This window comes from Anabrus simplex, chromosome 1, assembly GCF_040414725.1.
Source record: "Anabrus simplex isolate iqAnaSimp1 chromosome 1, ASM4041472v1, whole genome shotgun sequence".
NCBI lineage: Eukaryota > Metazoa > Arthropoda > Insecta > Orthoptera > Tettigoniidae > Anabrus > Anabrus simplex.
Genome location: NC_090265.1, coordinates 1,118,661,520 through 1,118,688,945, shown reverse-complemented (window position 1 = coordinate 1,118,688,945; position 27,426 = coordinate 1,118,661,520). Strand labels below are relative to the sequence as shown.

The following is a 27,426-nucleotide window of genomic DNA, read 5'->3' as shown; positions in this document are numbered from 1 at the left end:
ACAGTAAACTCGAGATTTTATAATTCATAATGACAATTTAAATTGTGTTACAGTCCTTTGCTATCTTCAGGAGTTTAAATGACAAACAGTTTCACAGGCGAGGAGGAATCCTAGTTTCAACTAACACTTTTGCTTTCAGTTATTTGTAAGAGGCGAGCTGAAAGTCGGCAATAAGCAAACAACAGAGCTACTGTTCCAAAGTGGTTAGTCCAGAGGTAGGCAGGGAGTTGTTATTTACGGCGCAGGTAAACGACCTTCACAAAACACTGCAGGAGGAGACTTGGCACAGTAAATGGGGAAGCTCGGAACAGTAATATCTGTGTGTGTACGAGGCGAACTAACAGCTGACACAAATAAGTATTGCAGTTAGAATAACATTCACGATACAACACATGAGAGTTAGTACGAGGGAAGAGTGTAAATAACCTAATACAAGTGCGTAATATTGTATAGTGTAATCCATGTGTTAGATTGAAGATGTCAAGATTATAAACCGTGTGTTACATTTAAGTTAATAATAAGCCATGATTGGATACTGCAAGATAATGGAGATGTGTAATCTTCCATTTAATATGTTCTAATTCACCCACGACGGAGGCCAGCTGATGATGGGAGAATGAGGTTGTGACTATGTGAGTACGTCATGAATTCATAATAATCTAAGATGTAGCTTCGCTGAAATTGTATATTCATTTACGTGAGTTGTCAGTGACAATGTTTAGTCATTGTTTTATTTAACGTAGTGAGGAGCGCAGTCAAATCTATAGAGATTTTTTTGTTATGCACGCACAATTATTATTATTATTATGATTATTATTATTATTATTATTATTATTATTATTATTATTATTGATGTTGTTGTTGTTGATGTTGTTGTAAGGCAAAATCCATAAAGTATCAGAAATTATATTTTACACAATTTGTATAAGCAGCTACGGTAATGTGAATGGAGAAATTTGACATTTCTTATTGAGGTTCCCTAAATATTGCTGTACCACTGTATACCAATCAAATAACATAAAGCCTAATGCACTATCTGGACATCCATGAACTTAAATACCAAGTTTCAAGAATTCTGTGAAGCCCTTTTCCTGCAATGTTCACAGAAACAGACAGAAAAAATTGAATCAAACCAATTTTTGATTCTTGTACACCTAATTCAAGATAAATATGAAGTATGAGGCCAAGATCTGAAGTCATCATCATCATCATCATCATCATCATCATCATCATCATCATCATCATTTCTTCACTCCAGCAAGCCGGGTGCAGTTGTGTACGAACCTCCTCAAGTTTGTTCTATCCATCCACAGATGCTGCTCATATATATGCGACACCAGTTCACATCTCTAAATTCAAGGTCCTTCATTATCTGTTTTTCCCAAACATACGAGGTTTTCCTCTTGGTCTCTTCCCAGGAACATTGTGGTCAAAGTATGTTCGAGGAGTCCTGTGAGGGTTCATTCTTTTCATGTGACCATACCATTGCAATCTCTTCACTTCTACAGTCTCCAGCAAGCTTATTTCCAATCCAAGCTGTTGTCAGATATACACATTCCTTATTTTATCCATTTTTGTTTTTTGTAGACAAGAACAGAAGAACTTCATTTCTGTTGCCTGAAGATGACTCTTTGTTGGTCCAGTAAGTATTGCTGCTTCCAGGCCATACACCAATATAGGTACTAGATATATTTCATACAAGCTGGTCTTGGAAGCTAACGGAAATGTTTCATCCCAAAGTATTTGACGTACAGCGTGATAGAATTTGGAAGCTTTCTGTATTCTGTTACTAATCTCTTGATGTATGGTATTGTCTGATGACAAAACACTATCTAAATACTGGAAGTTGTCTACAATATCCATCTCCTCATCTCCAATTTTTAGATGAACAGTTGGAAAGTTTCTACTCATCACCAAGCCAACTGTCTTTGTTTTGCTGATTTTGAGACCTAAGGTTGTAAAAGCTTCATGCCAGAGATCTAGTCTAGTTTGTACTTCAGCTTCTGTCTCACCCCATACCATTACATAATCAGCAAAAACCAGGGCATTAGTTGTTGGATCCTTTCTCTTAACTGCTTTTAAAACTTCATCCATTATGATTATGAAGAGAAGTGGCAAAAGACAACCTTGCTGGACTCCACTCTTCCATTTCAAACCAACCTGATCTTCCATCCTGGACCTGGACACAACACTTGGTTTCATCATATAATCGTTGTACTCGCGCTATGATGTCATCGGCACTTTCGTATGTCTCAAACATTCCCATATATGAAGAAACACTACTTATAGATCTGAAGTATACACACAAAATTATAATACTTTTTACATAGGTGGTATGAATATAATATATTCCAGTACTCTTATCATAGGCACAGTATTATTTAATTTCTACCTTAGACCTACCCTGTAAACAATTTGTAAACAATACCAACAATCTTACAATACAAATATGAATTAACTTCTAGAAGCATCTTACTGTAGATAACATGGAATATTGAATTCTTCATACCTTAAACAACACTTTAAATCTTTCCTCTGGATCAAATGGTTTTCCATCCCTTAGCCACTGAAACTCTGGCTTTTCTCCAGGTTCCAATGGATTTACATTCTCAAGTCCAGCGAATACTTTCTTCTCATCTGAAATAACAAATTTTAATACGTTTTCTCAGATTGACTTACTACAAATACTACGTACATATACATTATAGTCTTTTGAGCTCTGCTATATGATCAAATAAAATCTTAGGGTTTCATAATAGAAGTTTGTCTCGCTTCATCAGCAGTGAATAGAAAACTATCTTTTTTAAATTTTCATGTTGTTCACATAGCATAAACTCAAACATAAATAATAAATAAGACTTAATGATGTATACAATATTCCAAACCACAGCCAAAGCATTAATGCAGATAGATGATTGTAATATTGTTATCAAACGGTTCAAGATTTCTATGAAAAGCAGAAAACTCTTAGGCAATACAATACAATACAATACAGCACAAAACAATACAATATATATGCCATACTACAACAATATACATGAAAATTCCAAACAAGACAGAATAAAACAACATAAATTATTAATAGCAGTCAATACTGGCAAAGTATCAATTCTTGAAAAACAAAATGCAGTACAATGCAATAGAAGAAGATAGTATATTATTAAAGCATTATTTGTTATTAGTTGCATTGATTTCTATGTCAATTTGCTAATGGAGAGAAATGAAATCCAAGTGTTAACAAGAAAAATGCTGGGCCCAAAAGCACTAGGAATTAATTTTTACCTCTTTTAAAAATAATTTATTTTAGTAAACTTCTCATTAATTCAGCTGGTTTACTATTTAAAATTATGAAATGCCTACATTTTTATTTCATTTTCCCCAAGGTTATTTTGAACTTTCTAATATTCCAGTATGCCAGTATTTCATGCATCACTTTTTATACAGACCTACAACCATCACAGTAGCTTCACAGCTTGCTTCTCCATTCTTGTTGGTGGCAGTACAAGAGTACTTGCCAGCATCTTCCTTTTTTACTTCTGCGATTACCAGTTCATAGAATCCCTTATCAGCCCTCTCTGTCACAACTTGAATATGATCACTGTTCTGGATTGGCTTCCCATTCTTAGAGCTAGAGAATATCAGGCAAGAATTAAATAAGCTCACAATTGTATTATAAATAAAGGCAGATTTTACTGACTGGTGGTAAACTGGCATGGTAGAGTATGTCTGAACACAAAAAAATTAAGTGTTTTGTAACTGTCACTAAATATAGTAACAAAATGGCAAATTAACATCTTGTTTCATGTTATATGATGAGAATGGGAGAAGAGAGAGTGCTGAAAAAATTTTACTTCAGAGAAGTTAACAGGAAACAGATTACGAGGAAGACCCCGAAAGAGATGGACAGATTCAGTGTGGAAGTGCATAGAGAAGAGGGGAGGAAAACCAGAAGATGTACTTAAAAAAGGAGAAGAGTGGTGGACAGACAGGCAGCGATGGAGGTCCTTGATTTACAACCCAACCCGGGAAGCTGGAAATGGGAAATGAAAATGATAATGATGATGATGAATTTATGTCTGGCAGACACATACAGTTTGTTTTGAAATTTTGGACTGTATTTTTAAAGTGAATGTATGTTAAAGGATATATTTGTATAATACTGTTATAATTAATAAATGAGTGAAAAGAACAAACAGTGAGAAGGAAAGTACTTCATAAGTAACAGATACATGAAGTATTTCATGTATGAAAATAGAAAAAAGGATATGTATATTCTGAGTACCAGGAAGACTGAATTGATAAGACTTGTAAGTGCTTGAAAGCATATAGGATAAGACTATTATTGCCCAACAATATGCATGGAGGTACACACTTATCCATTAGATAGTGGCAGCTACCCAGCACAAGACATGGGGTTCTTGAAATGTCCAACCAGATAGTGAATGTCAGTTGTACTTGTAACACTGTGAGGGGAAGTAAAGGACATTGTTCACTTTAACTAGATTTTATGTTTCTCACAAATAGGCTGACCATTATTAACTTGAAATTGTAATCCTGTAGCATACATATATTAGATACTGTGATTGTACACGTCTCTTCTCAGTGCTTAGTGATAAATTTGGTTAATTGCTAGAGGATTTTTGATACCAGGGTGTTTGAAATGAATAGTAATGTGATATTCTAAGAGCATGCAGATCTAATTCTAAATGCAAACTCATGTAATGGTATTTATGAGCATGTGTTTACAATCTAGTTTCTTTATTCTAGTCTTATATTGGTGTAAAACACAGTAACCCATGCAGCTTATACCGATTTAACAAGTGAGATCTTTGGAACAGCCTACTCCAAGACTGGTTCTATCGAGCAAGTAATCCATAGCTCCAGAGCAACAGGAACATTTTCCCAGATATCCTAACTTCATACCTTGAATAGTTACCAAGCAAAATAGAGAAGAATCCTGACAGAACTAACTTGACTTACCGTATGTAGCAGGGGCATCAATCATTGGGCAGAGTAATCAATGTGTGCAGGATTAAAATACAATTCCTCTGACAAAGAGAATCCAAAAACCAGTCCCAATATATTATCAAAAGAAGTTCTTCTCCCAGTCCCTTAGGATGCAAAGAGAGAGAAGAAAAGGACGGAAATGATAAAAATTAGCAGCTATCCAGCCAATTTAAGAAGTCTCTCAAAGATGACGCTAGTACTACAAGCAAAAGACCAAAGAGGAGGGCAATAAAGAAGTTCAGTTTCACAGTGCAAAAAGAGACAGAACTGAGGAATTTAATAATGATATTGATGACTAAACAGTGTACATTTACTGCAATTGTCTATATTCTGCCTTAAAATATCAGGAACATTGGATTCAGTACCACGGCTGCCAACTCTTGGTTCACTCTGAATGTACCAAGATTAACTGTTAAACAAAAACATTCCAGTGAACTTTGTGAGTAATGATATTTCTAATAATATTTCTCTTAAATACATAACTACAAGTAAAATTTTCAAGTGACACATTTTGTGTGGTATACACAAGAAAATTTCACATGCAAGAAGAATCTCCATTTCTGGTAAGAATTGGAAGTTCAGCGATAGAAACATGACTAATGAATTTCAAAGTATAGGGTGAAAACTTCAACAAATAAAGGAGGAAAAGGTCAACTGCTCCTGCTAGTAAGATTTTGGCCATCCATCCTCTATCAGTATATGTTAGTTCATGCAAGTAATATTTTGAAGTATACGCCTATTCCATGCCTGATTTAACAGATTTAAATGTTGAAAAAATAAATAAAAAATAATAAAATAAAACAAAAATTGAAATGAAATATAATAAAACATGTGCTTAACGTCCCTTCAGATATTACAGATTTTAGGAGATGACTGAGTGCCAGAATTTTCAGAAATTTCTTTAACACTATGTACAAGAACTGGCATTACATGCCTACCTAGGACTGTACTGGTCATTCTGACCAGTAGTATTTTCATTCAATTTTCTAGTAGTATAATGTCTAAAGGGCCACTAGTATATAAATTTATGAAATTTTAAACAGCCATCATGTTGAATTTCTTATTCAGTAATAATAAGAATAACCTTTTTGTATCTGATGCTTGGGTGGCCAAATCTATGCTTAGTAATAAGAATTTATGGTAGAATTTGATCTGAGTTTGATATGTAAGGATATAAGTCTTGTTGTCCTGCTTGAACTATATCTGTCTCTCTCATCATTTTCATCATCACCTGACTCAGGTGATTTGGTTAGATGGGAGGCAAAAAGGGCATAATCAACATCATCTATGTCAGTCATATTATCACAGTCACCTTTCTTCACCTTCAGAATCTGTATCTAGCATAGACAGTAACTTTTGTAATAATTTGACATCTGATTGAAAATGTTCACATGACATGGTAACATGGAACAATAATTTATGGTTTTATACATACATAGCTTGACTGTGATATGCATTTCTACATACAACAAATTAAAACAAAGGAGGCAGCTGGGATAAGGAAGTAATATACAGGTGACATGAAACACTCATTGTTTGCAAGCCAGGGACAAGTGGCATGACTTATTATTGTCGCATTCTCCTGGGTTGCATACAGCTTTTTGAGACATTTAACTCTTAACATATGCACTGGTCATGACTGGCAGAGATCCTTTAAGAACTCTCTCCAAACAGTATATACAAAATACTGTACGTTTGATTTCTTGAGGGAACCTTCAATGCTAATGATATTTCTTTTAATTACATAAATATGAGTAAAATTTACAACTGACACTTTAATTCAGTGATAGTGATCTTTGAATGTGGTATAATTAGGTTAATTATGCTGTTCTTGCACAGTAATTTGATTACTTATGTTTCCAAATGTCAATATTATCATAGTAAAATAAATGCATTTCAACACTTGATAGCCTGGATTCCATTTTGTTTAAAAAATACAATATGCAATTTTTAAGTTAATATGTCATTTTAGATGTTAAATTGGTGACAGAAATAATTTTATATGATAGTGTTACATAAGAGAATGAGCAAAGGTCTGAAGAATAATTAATTACATCATCATCTACCATATGTGGCAAAACAAACAACACTGAAATATTATTTAATTGCGTTAGTACAGTATGTGTTTGAAATGTGTACCATCACATGCCACATGTTGTACATAAGGTTTTTAAAAATTTATTTATTTAATTTATAATAATAATAATAATAATAATAATAATAATAATAATAATAATAATAATAATAATAATAATAATAATAATCGTATGGACTCAGCTACCGTGTGCAGACATTTCAAGTTGATGCCATCTGGCTGTCTGCTTGTCAATTTTGACGTTCCGTTTTACTCTAGGCCCACTAGATGGCAGACTGAGTAAATTGAAACTCTCTTGGGCATCTGTCGCTGAGATTTAATGAATTTTTTCGGGTAAACACCAAATGTGTCACCAGAGATCTTTTACATGCCGACATCGTATGACGTGGAGTGTTGAATGGACTTTTTTTCACCCTTCGAAAATCCGACTACCTCTGCCGGGTTTGAACCCGCTATCTTGGGATCCGGAGGCTGACACTCTACCACTGATCCACAGAGGCAGCTGAAGTGTCATTGCAGAAGGGAGAATGACTCCCCCACAGTGTGGATTATAGCTCCACTTTGCTCTATCCACTGTCATTGGAGTAGTAAGTTTCTGGTGCAATACAAATGGGGTAATGATGAGGTCTCTATACTCTATCTGGTCCACTGTTTCTGGATTCTTTGCAACATCCTTGACGATATAAGGCCCGAATATTCCATGACCAAGCACACTGCACTAAATTGTAACCTGCCCACTATTTAATGGTTTCTGTACAACAGCATAAGGCTGCTCACTCTAAAAAATAAGTTGTTTGCCAGTTGATGCAGCCATAAAGGTGAATATGACTCATCTGAAAACCATATGTTGCAGAAGAAATCTGGATCCTCGTATGTTACAGACAACACTTGGCTGCAATATTGCAATCAGGCTCATTCATCCCTTTCTGTTAGATGCTGAGCAACTTTAACACTAGAATAGCGGAGAATCTGACATTCCTAGAACAGTGGTAAGGGGTCATTTTGACCCATCATAAGAAATACTTGGAAACGTTCAAAATAGAACACAATAAAACATGTATTTTCTTCTACTGGGTTTCCACAGCTTTATTTTACACATAAGGACATTATATTAGTGTATGGACCTTTTATATTACTGATGGACACATAAATAATCACAAACAACTGCACCATGTTTCTGTTTCTCTACAGAGTTTTCACAAAATTAACCAATTGAACACCTTTTCTTAGTCAGTCGTCCACATTGCAACAATTATACATTTTCAGTAATTCCTTAGGGAAATTAAGAACACACTAAACACATTTTGCACACACAATTTCTACTTTTCGTGCACATTTTCTGCACACTGCTTTGAGGCACTTGCTGCAGGCATCGCTAGACTTGTTGCCTTTACACAGACCAACTTGGCACTTCTTTGGTTTTTTAGATGGACACGGTCCCACAGCCTCCTCTTGTTGTTGTTGTTGTTGTTGCCCTTGCTTGTCCCACCTTGTTAGTTTACTTGCCAGCTGGAGGATGATCTTCTTCCGCTTTATCTTCCTACCCGCTACTTGCTTGTATATGAGTAAGCATTGCTGTTAGGTCGAGGATATTGTAAAAGATATGCATTGGCCAACTCCTGCATGCTTATGGGACATTTCGTTGACCACTTGGGCTTGTTTGTCATAAACTGGGTAAATCTGCACCTGGTTTTGCTGGGAAGTAATTGTTCATCGACTGTAATATTTTCACTTAGGCGGTAACAGTGAAGGCAATTTTCCAGAAATCTGTCCCAGATTTCAGAGACAAGAGTGAACCTGTTAGCTGGCAGGCGCTCAGCTCAGGTTGATTTCTCGTTGAAACGGAGGAATCTGAGAAGCTCTCTAAATCTATCTCTTGACGTTGTGTCCTTCATGAATTGCTGCCCACAAGAATGCAACCATAGTTCATCCACAGACACACTTTCAAACACAGGACACCGCGAGTATACATGATGGCAATCTTAGCCTCCAACTCCTCGAGCGACACGGTCTAGTCCGTGAAGTTATTTCTGAGCGTTTGATTCTGTGCGTTGTTTCATTAGACGAAGCATAGATTCATCAAAGAGGAGATGAAAGGCACTAATGGCAGAGTCGTAAACTCGGTGGTAAGAATATATAAGAATATATTGTGGGACCTCCCCGCTCCCTCAGGACATTTGCTGAAGCCTGCCTTCCAGATGAAGAGTTTGAATCCAAGACCTCCCACTCAGTTCCATCTTGAGCAACCATCTTCACTGATGAAACACCCAACTGAGAATGAGACAATTGGGGTGAGTTCGGAGATAGATTAGCATTTTCAACTTCTCCTGTGGATAATTCATCCTCTGTCTCGTCGTCTTTGTCCTCACTTGTCTCTCTTGTCTCAAGCAAAAAATCACCATCTGAATCAGATAGTTCACCTTCACACTCAATGTCTGAATTTTCTAGCATACGAGACACCTCGTCAGCACAAAGACAATCGTAGCACGACATGCCTGTTAGAAGAAAACTTTCTAAATGATGAGATGAATACAATAATCCCACTAACTGGAACACTCATCTGACAGTAATAATGTTATTTGCTTTACATCCCACTAACTACTCTTTTACGGTTTTTGGAGATGCCGAGGTGCCGGAATTTTGTCCCGCGGGAGTTCTTTTACGTACCAGTAAATCTACAAACATGAGGTTGATGTATTTGAGCATCTTCAAATACCACCAGACTGAGCCAGGATCAAACCTGCCAAATTGGGGTCAGAAGGCCAGCGCCTCAACCATCTGAGCCACTCAACCTGGCTCATCTGGCAGTAAGAGCTCAACAATACTAATAATAATGGGCAGATACACACTGTTGTCTGACTGCTGTAGTAAGGCATATTGTACAGGTGTCAGAATGATCCCTCCCGCTGTCCAGGGTATGCTATATCAGAAATCAATGAAAATATTAATATTTTGCTGGGTTCGATACATCACCGTGAATGGGACGAAAAACGATGAAAAGTCAAGATATTTGAAGAGAAATGATACAAGAGTGCGCACATTATTAAAGAAAAATTGAAGGTGGGTGTCATTTTGACCCCTTCTGCTGTTCTAGTGTTAATGTGGTATGTAAATCTACCCAGCTCTTTAAACATCCGACTAACAGACCTATCTCTCAAACCAAGTCCTAGACTATGCGTTTTTTTTTTTTTTTTTTTTTTTTGCTAGGTGCGACGTAAAGCCCCTAGCAAAAAAAAAAAAAAAAGACTATGCATTGGGGTGGGGACTGTAACACCTGTTGGAGAGTCATCCACGATTCTTGTTTCTGGTGACTGTTCTTTGGTGTCCAGCTGTTCCCTTTCATTGACATGAGACTGATTCCAAATGATGGAACTTGTCAACAACAGCTAAAATTGTTCTGTTATTTGGTGCTTCCTTATTAAATTGCTCCTCCCTCTGTCCTTTAATGTGAAACAAAGTAGGCCTATTCTGCCGTACCACTCCTTATGACTGAAAATAATAAACCATGATAACCACCTTCTCCTCTGTTGTGAGAACCATAATTGCCAGAAATCAACACAATACCAAATTCACAATATGTCAAATTATTACATACCCATTGTTGCTAGGGAAATGTGGACAGCAGATGAGAAATAATTTCAGTGTTGTTTGTTTTGGTGCATATCGTATATATCCTTTTAAAATGAAAATTGTTATGTTTTTGACTTCTATTACAAATAAAAGGGAACATAACAGTATTAGACACTTTGAGTTAAACATTCTAATCAATTTTTACATTAAGGTACTTCTAAGAGATAGAAGGAACTGTTAATATAAACAGATTGCAGGATTTTTCCTTTCTTAATGGAACAGAATACACTATTAGCAACTTGCCATTGTTAGAAGATATATTAAAGTTTTTTTCTTTTACTAGTTGCTTTATGTCGCACTGACACAGATAGGTCTTATGGAGACGTTGGGACAGGAAAGGGCTAGCAGCGGCTAGGAAGCGGCTGTGGCCTTAAAATACAGCGCCAGCATTTGCCTGATGTGAAAATGGGAAACCACAGAAAACCATCGTCAGGGCTGCCGACGGTGGAGTTCGAACCCACTATCTCCTGAATACTGGATACTGACCGCACTTAAGCTACTGCAAAACATTAAATCAGATGCAGAACATAAACTACAGAGGAATTAAGATGATTATGAAAAATTAAAACAGGTTTTACTTACAGATATTAAGATACTATATCAGAAGAGTATTTAGCAACAGTTGATGAAATTTATAATAGGTAAGTTAATATAAAAATGGCAAACGTAAACCTCACTGAGACTGATATTGATGGAAGGTGAAAAGCAGTTCTAAAATCTCCTCCTCAAACTGTTTATAATTCTCGTGGAATTGAAATTCATCTTATACTCCTGGAAGTAAACCATTACTAGGTTCACTGACGGGAGATTTGTACATCATGCTGAAGATGAGTGCTCTCCCCCTCAGTGACTGTCAGAGATGACCATCACTGCCAGGGGTTGCAATGTTCCTAACAGGAAACAAATAGAACTGTTAAATTTACAGTGTAGTGATTTGTTGAAGGACTTGGCTGATTTTTACAAGAATGTCCCCCAAACCAGATTTCCAAGGTTATATGCACTTGCTGCATGTATTTTACGTATGTTTGGTTTGATATATGTGTGCTAACAATTCTCTTCTGTTATGAAACTTGTAGAGTCCGTATCCCAAGTGCCTTGTCAGATCAGTGCAGTCTTCAATTACAAATTGCCCATATATTACATCCTAACATTGATAAACTAGTTAAAGAAAAACAAAACAGAAAATGCATATAATTGTTCTGTATACTTCTCTAATAAATTGTAACACAGAGCCAAAGTTTAATTGATCATAATTTGTGACCTCAGTCAGTCAGTATTAACATTACGATATTCAAAACATCAGTTGTGTTATTAACACCAGGGGCTCTTAACTTGGGAGCATGGGTTGGCAACCATGGGACCCTTAGCTGAATCCTGGCATTGCTTCTGCTTATTTGTGCTGGGCTCCTTACTTTCATATATCCTATCCAACCTCTCTTGGGCAACTTTTGTTCTTTTCCAACCTCAATGGTGTTAGAACATTTGAGGCCGAGGGAGTCTTTCATTTTCACACCCTCTGAGGCCCTTGCTTTTTTTGGTAAAATCTTCATTTTTTGAAGTGTCTGACCCCTTCCATTTTTTCCTCCGATTGATGTTGACAGAGGATGGTTGCCTAGTTGTACTTCCTCTTAAAACAATAATCACCACCACAACACACACTACCTTTGTTTCCTGCATCTCCTACATAGCTGCGTCCTGCATGTGTCAATGCATTTCCTCTGCCCCTGAGGCTGTGAGGAAGCAATGCTGAGTGCACTCTAACGTCACACAGCTGAACTATTCTCACTGTGGTTATGTGTAGCAGTGTGGGGTGATGTCACACCAGTGTTTCCTATACTTCACTGATTTAGTAAGTACTGTACAAAGAAGTTTGCAGATAAACTGTTGTTCACAACAGGAGTTATTTTGTTGTACAAGGACAAAAAGATTGCAAATATTCCTTTGCTTTACAATACATGCACGGAAGGAATGAGCTTTTTCCTTTCAAGTAAATTAGTAATACTGTATGTGTAGCTCGACTGCGATTTTTAAAATTAGTAACAGTTTCTTCTTTATATAAACGAAGGAATACCCAATGGAGAGCTTTGCTTTATATAATAATCATACCGAGACTTTGCGTATGAGAGATGGCATTGCAATTATCATGCTTGATAAGTAGCTGTAAACAATGTATGTAATAGAAGGTTAATGTTAAGATTTTCTATTGAGGTATGATAATTCTTTTGGTACAATTCTATCCAAAAGAATATATTGATATCAGTGAAATCATAAGCACCATAAGAAAACTACAAAATATGACAATGGCCTATGATCATATCCTCATATGCATAAAATTAGATCATGCATGACAGGATTTGAAGAATTATCTAAAATTTTATTGGGATGCCTGAAGAGACCCTAAGGTTTACTGGTAAATTACAAATCAACATTATCTAGATATATCCTCATACTGCACACACATTACATTGTTTATTACCATTATTATTACTATTATTATTGACCAAGCAAGTGGCTGTGCAGTTTGGGTCACATAGCTATCAGCTTACATTCGGGAAATAGTGGGTTCGAATGCCACTGTCGGCAGCCTTGAAAATGGTTTTCCGTGATTTCCCATTTTCACACCAGGCAAATGCTGGGGCTGTCACAGTTGCTTCCTTTCCACTCCCAGTCCTTTCCTATCCCACTGATGCCACAAGATCTATCTCTGTTGGTGCGATGTAAAGCAGACTGAAAAAATAATCATTATTATTAGAGTTTGATTTTTATTAAATCCTCTCATGAACTAAATTATTTCATTTTATTTTCATTTAAAAGGAGGAAACATAGTTTTTCATTCAAGTAAAAATCTTCCATAAAAATCTAGCTGAAATATCTGTTAAATAATGATATTATTGTAATGTGGTAAATATTGTGAAATGTAGATAATCTTAATATAACTACTATTCTATGAAGTATTATTCTGTAATTACATGATGATGCTAGAAGATGAATTGTATAGTGATTTTAGGTATTAAAAACACTCATAACCTATATATGCGAGGTGTATTAAACTTACAATTTGACAGTAGGATTAGGTGTGCCTTGCACTTTGACCATGAAGCGCAGATAGGTGTTCTCTAGAAGTTCAGTGTCCTTCAGTTTCACCAGAAACATTGGAGCATTAGCTTCAGCCCTCCTCTTCTTCTCTTCATCTGATACTGTAAAAGGTCAAATTTTGTTTGTAAGAACAAGTGAGGATAACTGTATAAGAAAGGAGAAAAGAAATGTCAAATCAAATCATATGGAGAGAGAAATGAACAAGAAAAGAACACACAATAAGATGAATATAAAGTCAGTATGGGAAGAGGGAGCAACAGAAAGAGGACACAAGGGCAAACATGAACACACAAGTGGACAAGCTCTCTCCTCGTCAATCCAAATTCTTCTACAACAATTGTTTCTCGGCCCCTAACAAGATCGTTTCTGCTTCCCAGCTACATCAGGTGGGCGGGTTTCAACACTCATTGAGGGGCCCAATTGACATACCTTCAGTGTAGGTTAAGAGGAAAGCCAGATAAATTAAGGAAAAAGGACAAATTAGAGCAAATATTTCACATGTTTTCTTTGCTTTTATTACTGTACTCTTGTTAGCTTTTTTTAATTTTATAAATGAATACAAAGGTGTCTATACAAAACTTTTCACCTTTCCTACTTACTGTGCTACACTGGATATCACAGTTTAAAGAAATTCAAGTCACTGAGGCATTTGCATCATAGAAACCTAATAGTAGAGAATTTAGATTTTTTCTGTGGGGCTACTTAAGTTTTGCACACCTATTTAAAAATATATATAATATGTTAATGAACTGGGGTTTTATGATTACCTTTCTAATCATTCCAATGCCCTATGGAAGTAAGTTAGTGCAAAAATTTCTACCATGAAATCAAATATCCGAGATCAAACACCAATTCTATATTCCATACTGTCTCTATCCAAAACCTACAGTTGTCCTAAGTATTCAAGATGTATATATTATTGCATATGAACCACATTTTTAGAGAACTGTACAAGAATTGCTTTAATCTCTCTTTGCACACATGCGCGCACACGCACGCACACACACACTCTCTCTCTCTCTCTCTCTCTCTCTCTCTCCCCCCCCCCAGTAGGTACATAACACAATGGTATTAGAGGGAATGGTTATGAAGGTTTATGTAGTCAAACTCCAGTATGTTCAAGCTGTAACTGTAATATACTAATTATAAAGACTTTTGTCAGAATATCACTCACAAAGTCCCACTAAAACTACAACTATTATGATGTCTTCATTTTAACTGATTTGTATGTTTGGTCCAATGGCCATGTTTTTGACACACATGGATGGAGGTAGGTGGAGCAATAAGACTTAGATTACATCAGCCATAGCCTAAGCCTTATTCTACATGTAAGAAAATAAAAATCTCCTTAATCTGTTTACTGTAACTTTTTAAGTATAGCCTTACACAAGGACCAAAATCTCCTCCCACTGGTGAAAATTCTATTAATTTATTGCTTTCATTTTGTTTGAAACTGCAAGATATCACAAAAATTAATTCAAAGTATTAAAAAAAACATAATTATTCAGCAATTACCTTTAACTTTTGGGTGGATGAATATACCCTATATATTTTCAGTATTTTCCCCTAAAAATGTGGGAGAATTTTTCCACATTTTATGTATAATAGAAAAACTGCTCATGAGACAACCAAAATTAAATGATTTATTTGTTTTTGTTTTTTTACTTACATTCCTGTACCACAAGTTGGGCAGTACATGTTGATGTTCCTATCTCGTTGGTTGCTTTAGCTGTATAAAGACCCGAGTCAGATTCTCGGCAATGCATAATTTCTAATCGGAATTGGCTGTTGTCCTTTTCTGTCATGCGAACACGGTCTGCCAACTTGTCTTGCAAATGACGGTTGTCCTTCAGCCACACAACAGATGTAGGCGTTTCCGAGACCAGTTTGCACTCAAATACAGCATTCTGACCAGCTATATAATGCAAGACAAAACCCATTGATATACTATGCCATACAGCCATGTGTGATAGTCATGCAAGAGAAAAAATATTCAGTGGATGTACAAGTATTTTTACATAAAAAGAAAATAATGATAATATGTCATATTTTAGTTCAGTATTTTAGTTTAGTTCAGTTATGGATTATTTTAACTTGTTATCAATATTACTGTTGTCATAGCTCATCGGAACTGCGGGATCTGAGATTAAATTTATTTCAGAATGGTTAGCAGATCTGATCTTATTTGTGATCCTAAACTACTGAATTTTGATTGTCTATGTCCATTTGTACAAGTCCTCTTCAGGGTTATCCAAGGCTTGTCGGGAATGAGAGTGGAAAATATGCTTTCTAATATAACTCTTAACATTTCTGTATCACAAGTGGAAAGGTACTTGTTGATGTTCTGTTCTCATATTCCTTATTACATATTATTTTTTATCATATCATATTCTGATATGCTTTATTATCTGCAATGTGCTGATGTGTCATTGGGAGCATTCCATTTTTATAAAAGCTTGCAAGAGGCTAGTTTATTAAATTGTTGATTTAAACTGTAAAAGTCAGTAAGTGGGTGGTACATCAGTAAATATAAAGAGAGTATTAACTCAATACAAATTCTGAAAACAAAGTATTGCATCATATGGTCCATTCTTAATAATTTTCATTGACATAGGTACACACATACTGTTGTTGCTGCCATTGTCATACCATCTATTTATTTCCTGACAGTCAACCAAATTGATGATAATTCCTAAGAGTTAAAAGAGCACTGTAAAATGGATGTTTGAGAAGAGACCAAAATAGTTATTGTTTTGCACTGTTTTTAAAATTGTTTATGCCAAAATATTTCTATAGCCATGAAGTCAACACTTCTTTTCTGAAATGCTGTCTGCAGCATCAACTGAACTTCACAGTATAATGCAGCATTCATACTCTCACCTCATTTCTGTAAATAGAAAAACAGCACTCCCTGAAAATCCAAAAATATTTTAGCATATTTTCCATAAGGCTGGCATTATCTTGAATGTTTTGCCTACTTGTGAAGGATGTAACGTTGTTGCTTCCTCATGAATTTATTTTGGTGGCAGTCCCTAGCTACCAGGACTCAAAACAGTACATTCTCTTTGGTAGTACTCTCCTCAAACTTGTCATAATGTTTCATATAGGCTACAGCAGCACCCATGTAGGTTTCAGAAATTCATTTGCTGATGCACTTTAGACTAAACCACTCTGCCAGCCCTATGATGTAGGGGTAGCTCACCTGTTTCTTTTATTCTGAGACCCCAGGTTTGATTTCCAGATACCCACGTAGATAATAATAATAATAATAATAATAATAATAATAATAATAATAATAATAATAATAATAATAATAATAATAATAATAATAATAATAATAATAATCGACCATGTTAGATTTTTAGTTAACCCCTCTTTTAGGTTACTATCCCCACAAAAGTAAGGTCTAGCTACGTTGTTGCTTCCTCATGAATTTATTTTGGTGGCAGTCCCTAGCTACCAGGACTCAAAACAGTACATTCTCTTTGGTAGTACTCTCCTCAAACTTGTCATAATGTTTCATATAGGCTACAGCAGCACCCATATATGAAATGTTACATTTCAGCTCTTGTACCTATTTAGCTGGATATTTTTGGGATCTACTGAGTACTGACACCATAAAGATTAATGCTTACAATTTTCAACTATACTATATCATATTATTGTCCATTTACTGATTATCCTCATGTTTTACACAAATGTGACAGTTTATGCAAATAAGGACCTTGGCTTCCACTTTGAATAAAATGAGTTATTAGAAACATCCTCCAGAGGAGAAAATTCTGAATGGTGTTTATTTAGTTTCAGAATTTAAAATAGTGTAGAAAATATAGAGTTTTTGAATTGTAAGTATGAAAAATCTTCATTTTTAGAAAAACAGGTTTAAAGTTTAACATTTGTTAAAAGTTAGTATCCACATCTTACTTACTGCTTTTATACATTACAGTATTGTGTATCATCCTGAAGATGTAATGAATTCACATCTGATGTTAGAATTGTTCTAATGATAGGCCTATAATGAAAAGTTATTAAAGCTTTATACATACCGTACTTTACAAAATAACATTTCGTATAAATGAAAAAGAAAACCTTGAGTACATCAATTGTACCAATTTTTAAAAATAGAAAAGCAGTGGAATGTTAATTTTTGTGGTTCATCTCCTGTTACTGACAGTGGATCCTTATCCACATGGTATCTGATGAGCCAGGGTCTGGACACAGTAGATCTTGTGACTCTTCAGGGCAGTATTGTCAAATTCTCTCAAGGGGATATTTTCTTCTATCATTTGATAAACCCCTTGGTATCATAAATGACTGGAATATAAAGCCCCTTTTGTTCTCTTTGCAGTAACCACAAACAAAGTTATGTGCCATCTAGAAATTTTTTAAATAATATTTTTTTATACTAGCTGAGAAAGCCTGAAAGTATTACAGGCTGCAATAACCTAAAAGTGAGATATTTCAACATGAAAGATGTTTTTTTCTCTCGCCTGAAAAATAAGTTCTGGGAAGTGAAGGTCCCTTTTACCATGGACTGTCACAAATTAATATTTCCCTGTTCACTTATACATTTATTTTTATCTGTTAAATAATTATTAAAGTATGTTTTGAAGACTATCACAAAGAAAAGAAAATAATACATAATTGTATAATTTTAACATTCTCAATAAGATCTTAATAATTAAGGATAAAGTAGTTTCAATTTAATATCAATATATTAGTATTACTGGTAAATAATTTATCTAATGTCTAGCCTCATCCATGAAAAGTATTCAATATAGTGTCCAGTGCTAAAATGAATAAAACACCAGAGAAGGATAAAATACATGAAGGTAGGATTTAATTACAGAATCAACATATTTAAGACATTATTAACAGATCGTTTTATAGACATGTATTTTGCTGCATTGTGTATTATTATTTTTAGATTACCAGTATTAAGAAATTTTAGTAAAATTTCCACTATTATTTTACAGACTTATCATGTCTTCTTTCTATGCTCACTTGAGGAAGAATAATTCATATTAAAATAAATAATCAATATTTATTAGTATTTCTATGGCCTTTGACATTATCAAATTTAGGGTTACCCTTCAATTCAATAGTCTATTAATTAACTGTAATTCTCTATCAAAATTGCAGTCTATACAGAAAATGTTCCTTGTTATTTGACAGAATTTAATAGTGGATACTTGGATGTGTTTAATACCCATACTGTGCAAGACCAACCTGTATGGAAATCATTTTAGCAGAAGTCTTCTCTATATTGCCTGGTGTACCTGTACTGTATACAATCCTAAAATGATGCCATACAGAGGAACTGATTATAACATCCTCTCTAATGAAGATGGCTTGTTTTATATTGTAATTTAAAATAAATGAGCATTTATTATACTGCCATTTTAAAATAATTTTTGGATAAATCCTGCCTTCATGAAATGTGAAGATTGCATTAGAAATCAGTTTAAGAGACAAGTTACTTAAAAGCAGAAAGGAAGGAACTAATTACTGTACATGAAATATGTATGACTAAATGGAAAGAAAATACATTTGCCTTCAAAGTCTACTCTACAATATTACCAAAGTCAACAGTATAAAGTTTAAAAACATTTTAAAACTAGATTATCTAGAGTTAATTTCTTTCAATTTTACAACTGATTTAACATTTTCTTTCCTTTAGAGTATAGTTATTTATATTATTATATTATAGGTAAATTATTAGTGCTATCTTTATTTTGAAAGATTTAATTTTATACAATCCACTTGGAGAGTGCCAGTACAAGGCATATGTGATAATTATTAAATAAAATAAATAAATAAATTAGCCATGTGAATCCCCTGCAATGCAGGGACAGTGCCCAGTTTAGCTCATCAGGTGAGCAGGTCCTGAAGAGCATTATTATATTGGTTAATCTATAGTTTGTTTCATGATAATGTATGTGATAATTAGCGATCCTAAAATAGGTATGGCCATCTTTTATGTTTCTGCTGTGTGAATTAAGACAAACTACAAGGAGTGACCTTACTCTGCTTCCTCAGAAGTAAACTACAAAAATTCTAGTATTAATATTGGATTTCAAAATAGGAATTACTTTTTCCTATATGTTGATGTAATTTGTATTTCTATTGCTATTTAATAACCATTAAGACCACCTGGTGGTCATGATTGTTAAGGCATCAAGCTGACACCGTGGGTAGCTGGTTCGAGTCCTGTTGGTGGAAAGAATTTTCACAATCAGAATGTTGGCTGGCAGGGTAGGATAGATAGTGGTTTATCATTTCTAATCACGAGATTGCGTGCCAAAATCCGAGATTCAGTTCCAAACTTCTCTGCAGTGTTCATTATGGAGTAAGGACATATGACGCCGTTGATAGTGATTAATCCGCTGAATACAGATGATAAGCCTTGAGCAGACCTCTTGGTATTATTTGACAGGAGTAGGATTTGTGCTTACACTGGGTTTTACCCTCTCCCTACATCATCATCATCATCATCATACATCCAAACATGCAGGTTTACCATTGGTGTTAAATAGAAAGGCCTAAACCAGACGAGCCAAAAATGGCTCGCACTAAAAGCTATATGATAAATAATAAACAGTATATCTTATTTCTCAAGTTGGTACTTTCTTAAACTACAATAAAAGGTTTTCTGTCTTCCTTCAGCTTTATCACATCACTAGTATTCTATGCTTCATGAAAATAAAGCTGGGATTCAAGAGGAAGAAGAATTTATAGGAAGAGGAGTTAGGGATGGGAATAATTTACCAAGGGAGATGTTTGATAAATTTACAAATTCTTCGAAATCTATATATCTATATATTAAAAAAAATGATAAAGTCAGTCAGTCCGGCCATTCTATCCAGTCGATTTCCTTCATTTTTTCTTAACTGAAAGGTATTTATGCGCAGATTTGTCATCAGTAAATCTCCTAACTTCTGCCTTCCTCAAATTATTTGATTCTTTCAATTTTTTGTCTTTGAAGCAATCATATCTTTGGTTCTAATTGAGGTAAGGAGTTCATTTTGCCCTAAGAACACTCCGTGGATCATGCTCTTTTATTTCAGCTCTTAGCTATTCAAATTGGTTGATTCTGAGGAAAGTTACGAGTGCACATTCAATTTGACGTCTCATTTCTTCAACAATTTTTCTCATTGAAGCAATCATATCTTTCGTTCTAATTGAGGCGCGCAGTTCGTTTTGGTCCAAAAACACTCAGTGGATCAAGCACTTTCTTTTGAGGCAATAACTACTTAAATTGGTAGATTCTGAGAAAAGTTATGAGTACATTTGTCTCCATGACGAAGATCTTTGAAGGACTTTTTAACAGTTCAGCGTGTAGTGTTGTTCCAAGGAACTTTTAATTCAATTTCCTTGTGTGATGTATTTTCAAGTGTTTGTTGACTTAATATTACATTCTGTTACCACAGCAGATCATGTGCTTTATTTCATTAACACGAAACTTTGCAAATACATCCATGAGGATAGTAACGAACAACACCATACTTTGTACATTGCGGGCAGAGCCAGCAGGAAACTGCTAGTTATTTAAGAAAAGACTAGTTAAACAACTGATAGGGAATCTGCCACCTAGGTGACTGCCCTAAATGCAGACCAGTACCGACTGACAGATTGATTGCTAGAATATCATGAACACATTTTGTTTACCTTTGTCTTATTTAACTGCTTTCTACTTCACTTCAAAAAGAATGGCTCAACTGTCTTAAGTAAAGAGACTAAGAAGAAGGTGCAGGTTAGAAAGAAATAGAGTTAGAAATGGCTGTGGAAGTAAGGAGAAATCGAAGGAACTTGCTAGGAAATTAAATCTAGCAAAGAAGTCAGCTAAGGATAACATTGATGGCAAGCATAATTGGCAGTCATACAAATTTTAGTGAAAATGGAAGAGTATCTATAGGTACTTTAAGGCAGAAACAGGTTCCAAGAAGGACATTCCAGAAATCATTAATAAACAAGGGGAGTGTGTATGTGAGGATTTTCAAAAGGCAGAGGTATTCAGTCAGCAGTATGTAAAGATTGTTGGTTACAAGGATAATGTCCAGATAGAGAAGGTCACTAATACTAAAGAAGTATTAAAATTTACCTATGATAACGACATTTGCAATAAGATACAAAAGTTGAAAACTAGAAAAGCAGCTGGAATTGATAAGGTTTTGGGAGATATACTAAAGACAATGGGTTGGGATATAGTACCATATCTGAAGTACTTATTTGATTATTGTTTGCATGAAGGAGCTCTACCAAATGACTGAAGAGTTGCTATAGTAGCCTCTGTGTATGAAGGAAAGTCTAGTCAGTTTGACATGCATTGCATGTAAGCTTTGAGAAAGCATTCTTTCTGATTACATTAGACATGTTTGAAAAATTAATAACTGGTTCGATGGAAGGAGCAAGATATAGCAGATATCTTGGATTCAGGAGGTCAAATGGACTGTATCACTGTTGACCTATCTAAGGTATTTGATAGGGTAGATCATGGGAGCCTGTCCGACTCGTTGGCTGAACGATCAGCGTACTGGCCTTCGGTTCAGAGGGTCCCGGGTTCGATTCCCGGCCGGGTCAGAGATTTTAACCTTAATTGGTTAATTCTAATGGCACGGGGGCTGGGTGTATGTGCTGTCTTCATCATCATTTCGTCCTCATCACGACGTGCAGGTCACCTACGGGTGTCAAATAGAAAGACCTGCACCTGGCGAGCCGAACCCGTTCTGGGATATCCCGGCACTAAAAGCCATACGACATTTCATTTTTTCATGGGAGCCTACTGGCAAAAATAAGTGCAGCTGGACTAGACAAAAGAGTGACTGAATGGGTTGTTATATTTCTAGAAAAAAGAACTCAGAGAATTAGAGTAGGCGAAGCTTTATCTCACCCTGTAATAATTAAGAGGGGAATTCCTCAAGGCAGTTTTATTGGACCTTTATGTTTTCTTACATATATAAATGATATGTGTAAAGAAGCAGAATCAGAGATAAGGCTTTTTGCAGATGATGTTATTTTGTACAGAGTAATAAATAAGTTACAAGATTGTGAGCAACTGCAAAATGACCTCCATAATGTAGTAGGCAATCGTATGATGATAAACAGGGTAAAAGTCAGGTTGTGAGTTTCACAAATAGGAAAAATCCTCTGTTTTAATTTCTGCCTTGATGGGGTGAAAGTTCCATTTGGGGATCATTGTATGTACCTAGGTATTAATTTTAGGAATGAGCTTCATTGGGGTAATCACATAAATGGAATTGTAAACAAAGGTTACAGATCTCTGCACTTGGTTATGAGGATATTTGGGGGTTTCAGTAAGGATGTAAAGGAAAGGGCATATAAGTCTCTGGTAAGACCCCAGCTAGAGTATGGTTCTAGTGTATGGGACCCTCAGAAGGATTACTTGATTCAAGAACTGGAAATAAATCCAAAGAAAAGCAGCTCAATTTGTACTGGGTGGTTTCCGACAAAAGAATAGCATTACAAAAATGTCACAAAGTCTCGACCCTGCTGGGAATCAAACCCGGGACCAGTGTGACCAAAGGCCAACACGCTAACCATTTAGCTATGGAGCTGGACAGTTATATATGACAGTAGGAAGGGAGAGGATAAAACCTAGTGCTGGCACATAGCCTACTCATGTCGAGTAGCACCAATGGGTCTGCTCAAGGCTCAACGTCTCCATTCAACAGAGAGATCAGCATCAGCAATGTCATATGCCTTTATTGCATATGAACAAAGTTAGAGGTTTGATAATGAGTCCAGGATTTTTTGCATGCACTCTAGTGATAGAAATTATATGCCACCACCTCTCCTACCCTGTTTGCCAACATTCTGATGGTGAAATTTGCTTGACCAATGGGACTGAAACTGGCTAACTGCAGTGTCAAACCATATACAGTTGATGCCTTAACTATCATGGCCACCTGGCAGGCTATTGTTCAATTATATATTTAAAATTCTTAAAAATAGCAAACAACATTATTTTATTTAAATGAAACATCAGCAATATATAATGGTGAATAATAAGTCAACTAGTGAAAAATGAGGTACTACAAAATTAAATTTAAACCATATAACACCATTAGAACCATGGTTTATATCTGAGGAAGTGAGGCAAAATGCTCATGAAGTGTTAAGTTTTCCTGCAATTTATCTTGTTTCACAAGACATACACCCCAAAAGGCTCTCACATCTATTATTCTGGGCCAGGTATATCAATTAAAACAACCCTCATATAGCCTAAATACAAGAACTGTATATAGTAGGAAATAAAATGGGAGCATCTCAATCAAAAAGTGAGTAGATTCTTATTTAATTACTGAAAATGATTTACACTATAATCTTTCATCATTCTATTGGAACATTTTCAGTAATTTACTGACTTGAAAATGTTACAAATCTTGGAGCTTAAACTTTAATCATCTTGGTTGCTAGATATGTAACCAAACGGTGACCATGCCAAAAGGGCTAGAGGCAGAACAAAGGCAAATTTTCACTGTATTTTCATATTTAGGTAAAAAAATGACAATAGAAGAGCAAATATTTGCAAGGAATTTATTAAGTGTTAAAATTCCATGCAAACCTGAAAGCTTTATTCAGAAATAAGAGATTACCAATATAAAACCATAACATATTCTTGCTAAAAAACCCTGGGTCTTTTATTATTGGTCAATGCAGCAATTACTGGCAGTGCAGTTAGTTCTTCAGAAGAACAATATCTAGCAAATTCAGATTTCATTTTATGTCACAACTTAATAAATGTATAAAACTCCAAGGGATGTCAATACAGTATTCCTTTTTGAACCAACTGGTAAATTTTGCTACTGTTTAAAATTGGATTGTTAAGATTTCTTTTTGACTTTAAGTCAAAATATTAAAGTTAAACCTTGACTTTGGGAATACCTTTGCTTAGAGTTACACATAAAACCAAAGGCAAGCACAACAAGCATTAAATGACTGGGGCAGAATACAATAGAGAAGGAAATACAGAAAGCGAGAAAGAGATTATCAGTGTTTACCATGTCTATCCAGCTTACCTTGAGTGTGGGTCAGAGTGTGAGTGATATCTATGTGAAAAAAAATGATCACATTCATAGTCTAGACTTGAAAAGATAAATAAGGGAAAAAAATGTGTGATATAATTATTGGTCAGACACAAAAATAGACCATACAAACATTAAACAGACAAAAAAGAAAAGTTGCACACCACAGCAACATTGAAATTTGATTCACTGGATTTACAGTAAGCCAACATATTTATTAAACATACCTATAGTCAATGGATGGTTCATTGTAAACTTGGCCTTTGTTTCTAACGTGTTGCTTCATTTTTAAGTTAATATTATTATAACATTAAATGTCCCAAGCCTAGTTTGATTAAATCAACACGTAAGCAAATTTGATTTTCCATAATTGAAATTCAGCTTCATAAGTGAACAGTGAGAATGTAATTTTTCTAGTTGGTCAAACATGATCTATGAAACCAAGTCTGTACTGAAAAGTACGGCTTTTACTCAGTCAGATTATTCTGCAAGACAATCGAGTCACAAACCTAAAATTCTCAATTTAATTGAAGCTGGAAATCTTTTCGAGGAAAGCATTTTGTTATACGTGGTATTCAAGATGCTTACCAAATTGAGGCAATAGGACCATCCTTGGATTTATTAGCTAATTTTCATAGTTTTAAAATGAATACTATAACACACAATCTAGCAATAGACAAAATGTCTTACATCATAACAGGTTATGTTATTAGCTCACTACAGCAGTCATAACATATACTTCAATTACTTAGAACTGCTGATATGTTTCTTTAATTCCTAGAATATACCAAAAACTTAGAGCCAAGGTAGGTCTACTAGTTTTTCATTTATGGTAGAGAATACCGTAAGTCTCCTCAGGGTACATTTGTTTCCTCCTGAATTAATTATTTCATGAATTTGGATTATTCTTCATTAATAATGATTACTTATTATGAAAATATGGCTTATTTCCCAACCAATCCATTATCTCTTCACTACTCTAATCCTTACTGAGCACTACGGTACCGGTACTAAAATCTTGGTCCTAGTTGTAGATGCATTTAAGATATAATATATATCCATCACATGAAGCACTGTTTCATAAATTGTATTTAACCATCATGGAGAATCAGAGGAAGTACGTTAATCTTGCATTTCCAAGAGCATGATTCCATTTTGGGCAACATAGCTACTCATACTATGAAAAGAATGAAATTCTGTGACTTTATGCCACACATATAACCATGCAAAATAACTCTAAGTGATATTTCTTGAGAGCAATCAAAAACTTATTCTACGCATATTATTCTACCCAGTTTAGAGGTTTGTTTTTGTTGTACAAGTAGAATTTTAAAAATGAAAGAAAAAAAGCATGCCGGCTTGTAGTTTTAAGTGGCTGCTGATATTGTGATCATAGCCACGGGCCTCCAGTTTTATGTGGAAAACAAAACACAGGGACACAACATTTCATTAAAAAATGCATTGGCTGGGATGCAACTATGCCACTCTGATATCACAACTTTGTGAATTGACCTGTTTCCTTGTTTCTAGGACAAAGATTTTGATGGTAGTGAAATCTTCTGTAAATTATTTGATATAGTTAATTCACATTTAGTAAGCTACCGTATATAATTCCCATCTGCAAAATATTTCAGTGATTTTCTAGTTTTCATGTAGATTTCAAGATGATTAAATGTTGAAATAATGATGAACTATATGTCCATCACAGGTAAATAAAGCTGAGAGCATTGAAGAATTAACTTTTTAATTAATTTTTATGAGCAATCAACTTGTAAATGGGAAAAATCCACTAATGTTTCCTATTGGATTTGTAATTATTCAAATTGGTTTCAAATACAATACAAAAACTTCAGGTTTCAATAGATTTAATTCAATCATAAAGGGACTAGAACCATCCAACTGAAATATTAGCTCCTTGAATTTGATCTGTAGCTGTTCTGAGGACTGAATCATCTCATTATCTTGAGTTATATGGCCATCAGTTCTAATAATTCAAACTATCTTTTACTTAGCATCCTACATTCAGGTCCATATAGTGAGATAGAATTCAAGTTTATATTTTACAAGTAAATAGTGTGATTTATTAATTGCTTTTTCCTCTCAAGGTACTGAAATAAATAACCAAACATTAATGTTACTGATTAGGCTTTCAGCACAACTTATGAGTAAGATACTGAGCACAGAACTTATAATATCAGTTTCCTTTTTAGATTTCCATTAATCGTCTTAGAGGTAAGTCTAGATATATTTGCAACAAATATGATTTTAATTTCCAAGGACAAAAGTACACTCACGTTCAAGGTTGATGCCCTGCATTGTGTGAGTGAAAGAAGGCCGGCCATCTGATGCTGCCTTTAGGGATAATTTAACAACTGCTGTTCCCCCAATGGTCTCTTCAATTTTGCTGCTGGCTGATTCTAACTTCAGCATCCCAGATGAAACATTACTACTACTGGACTCCATGTAGAATTCTTCACTTACTGAACTAGTTGTGATGGAGGAAAATTCTGAAGGACAAGACACAAGAGATGAACACATGCACATTGTGAAAGT

General features: G+C 35.0%; 1 protein-coding gene across 10 annotated transcripts in view; it reads right to left on the bottom strand.

Moving 5' to 3' along the window:
- Nucleotides 1-27,426, bottom strand: part of Obsc (Obscurin) — a 980,481-nt gene that overhangs the window by 349,955 nt on the left and 603,100 nt on the right. For 8 of the 10 annotated variants that reach the window (XM_068225413.1, XM_068225414.1, XM_067137343.2 and 5 more), the window contains 5 exons: nucleotides 27,168-27,380; nucleotides 15,498-15,743; nucleotides 13,788-13,929; nucleotides 3,447-3,628; nucleotides 2,510-2,637 (listed from right to left, as the gene is read on the bottom strand). In XM_068225413.1, the coding sequence (XP_068081514.1) occupies nucleotides 2,510-2,637; nucleotides 3,447-3,628; nucleotides 13,788-13,929; nucleotides 15,498-15,743; nucleotides 27,168-27,380 (911 nt within the window). The remainder of the gene's footprint in view (nucleotides 1-2,509; nucleotides 2,638-3,446; nucleotides 3,629-13,787; nucleotides 13,930-15,497; nucleotides 15,744-27,167; nucleotides 27,381-27,426) is intronic. The other 2 variants (XM_067137345.2, XM_067137347.2) reach the window with 2 other exon arrangements.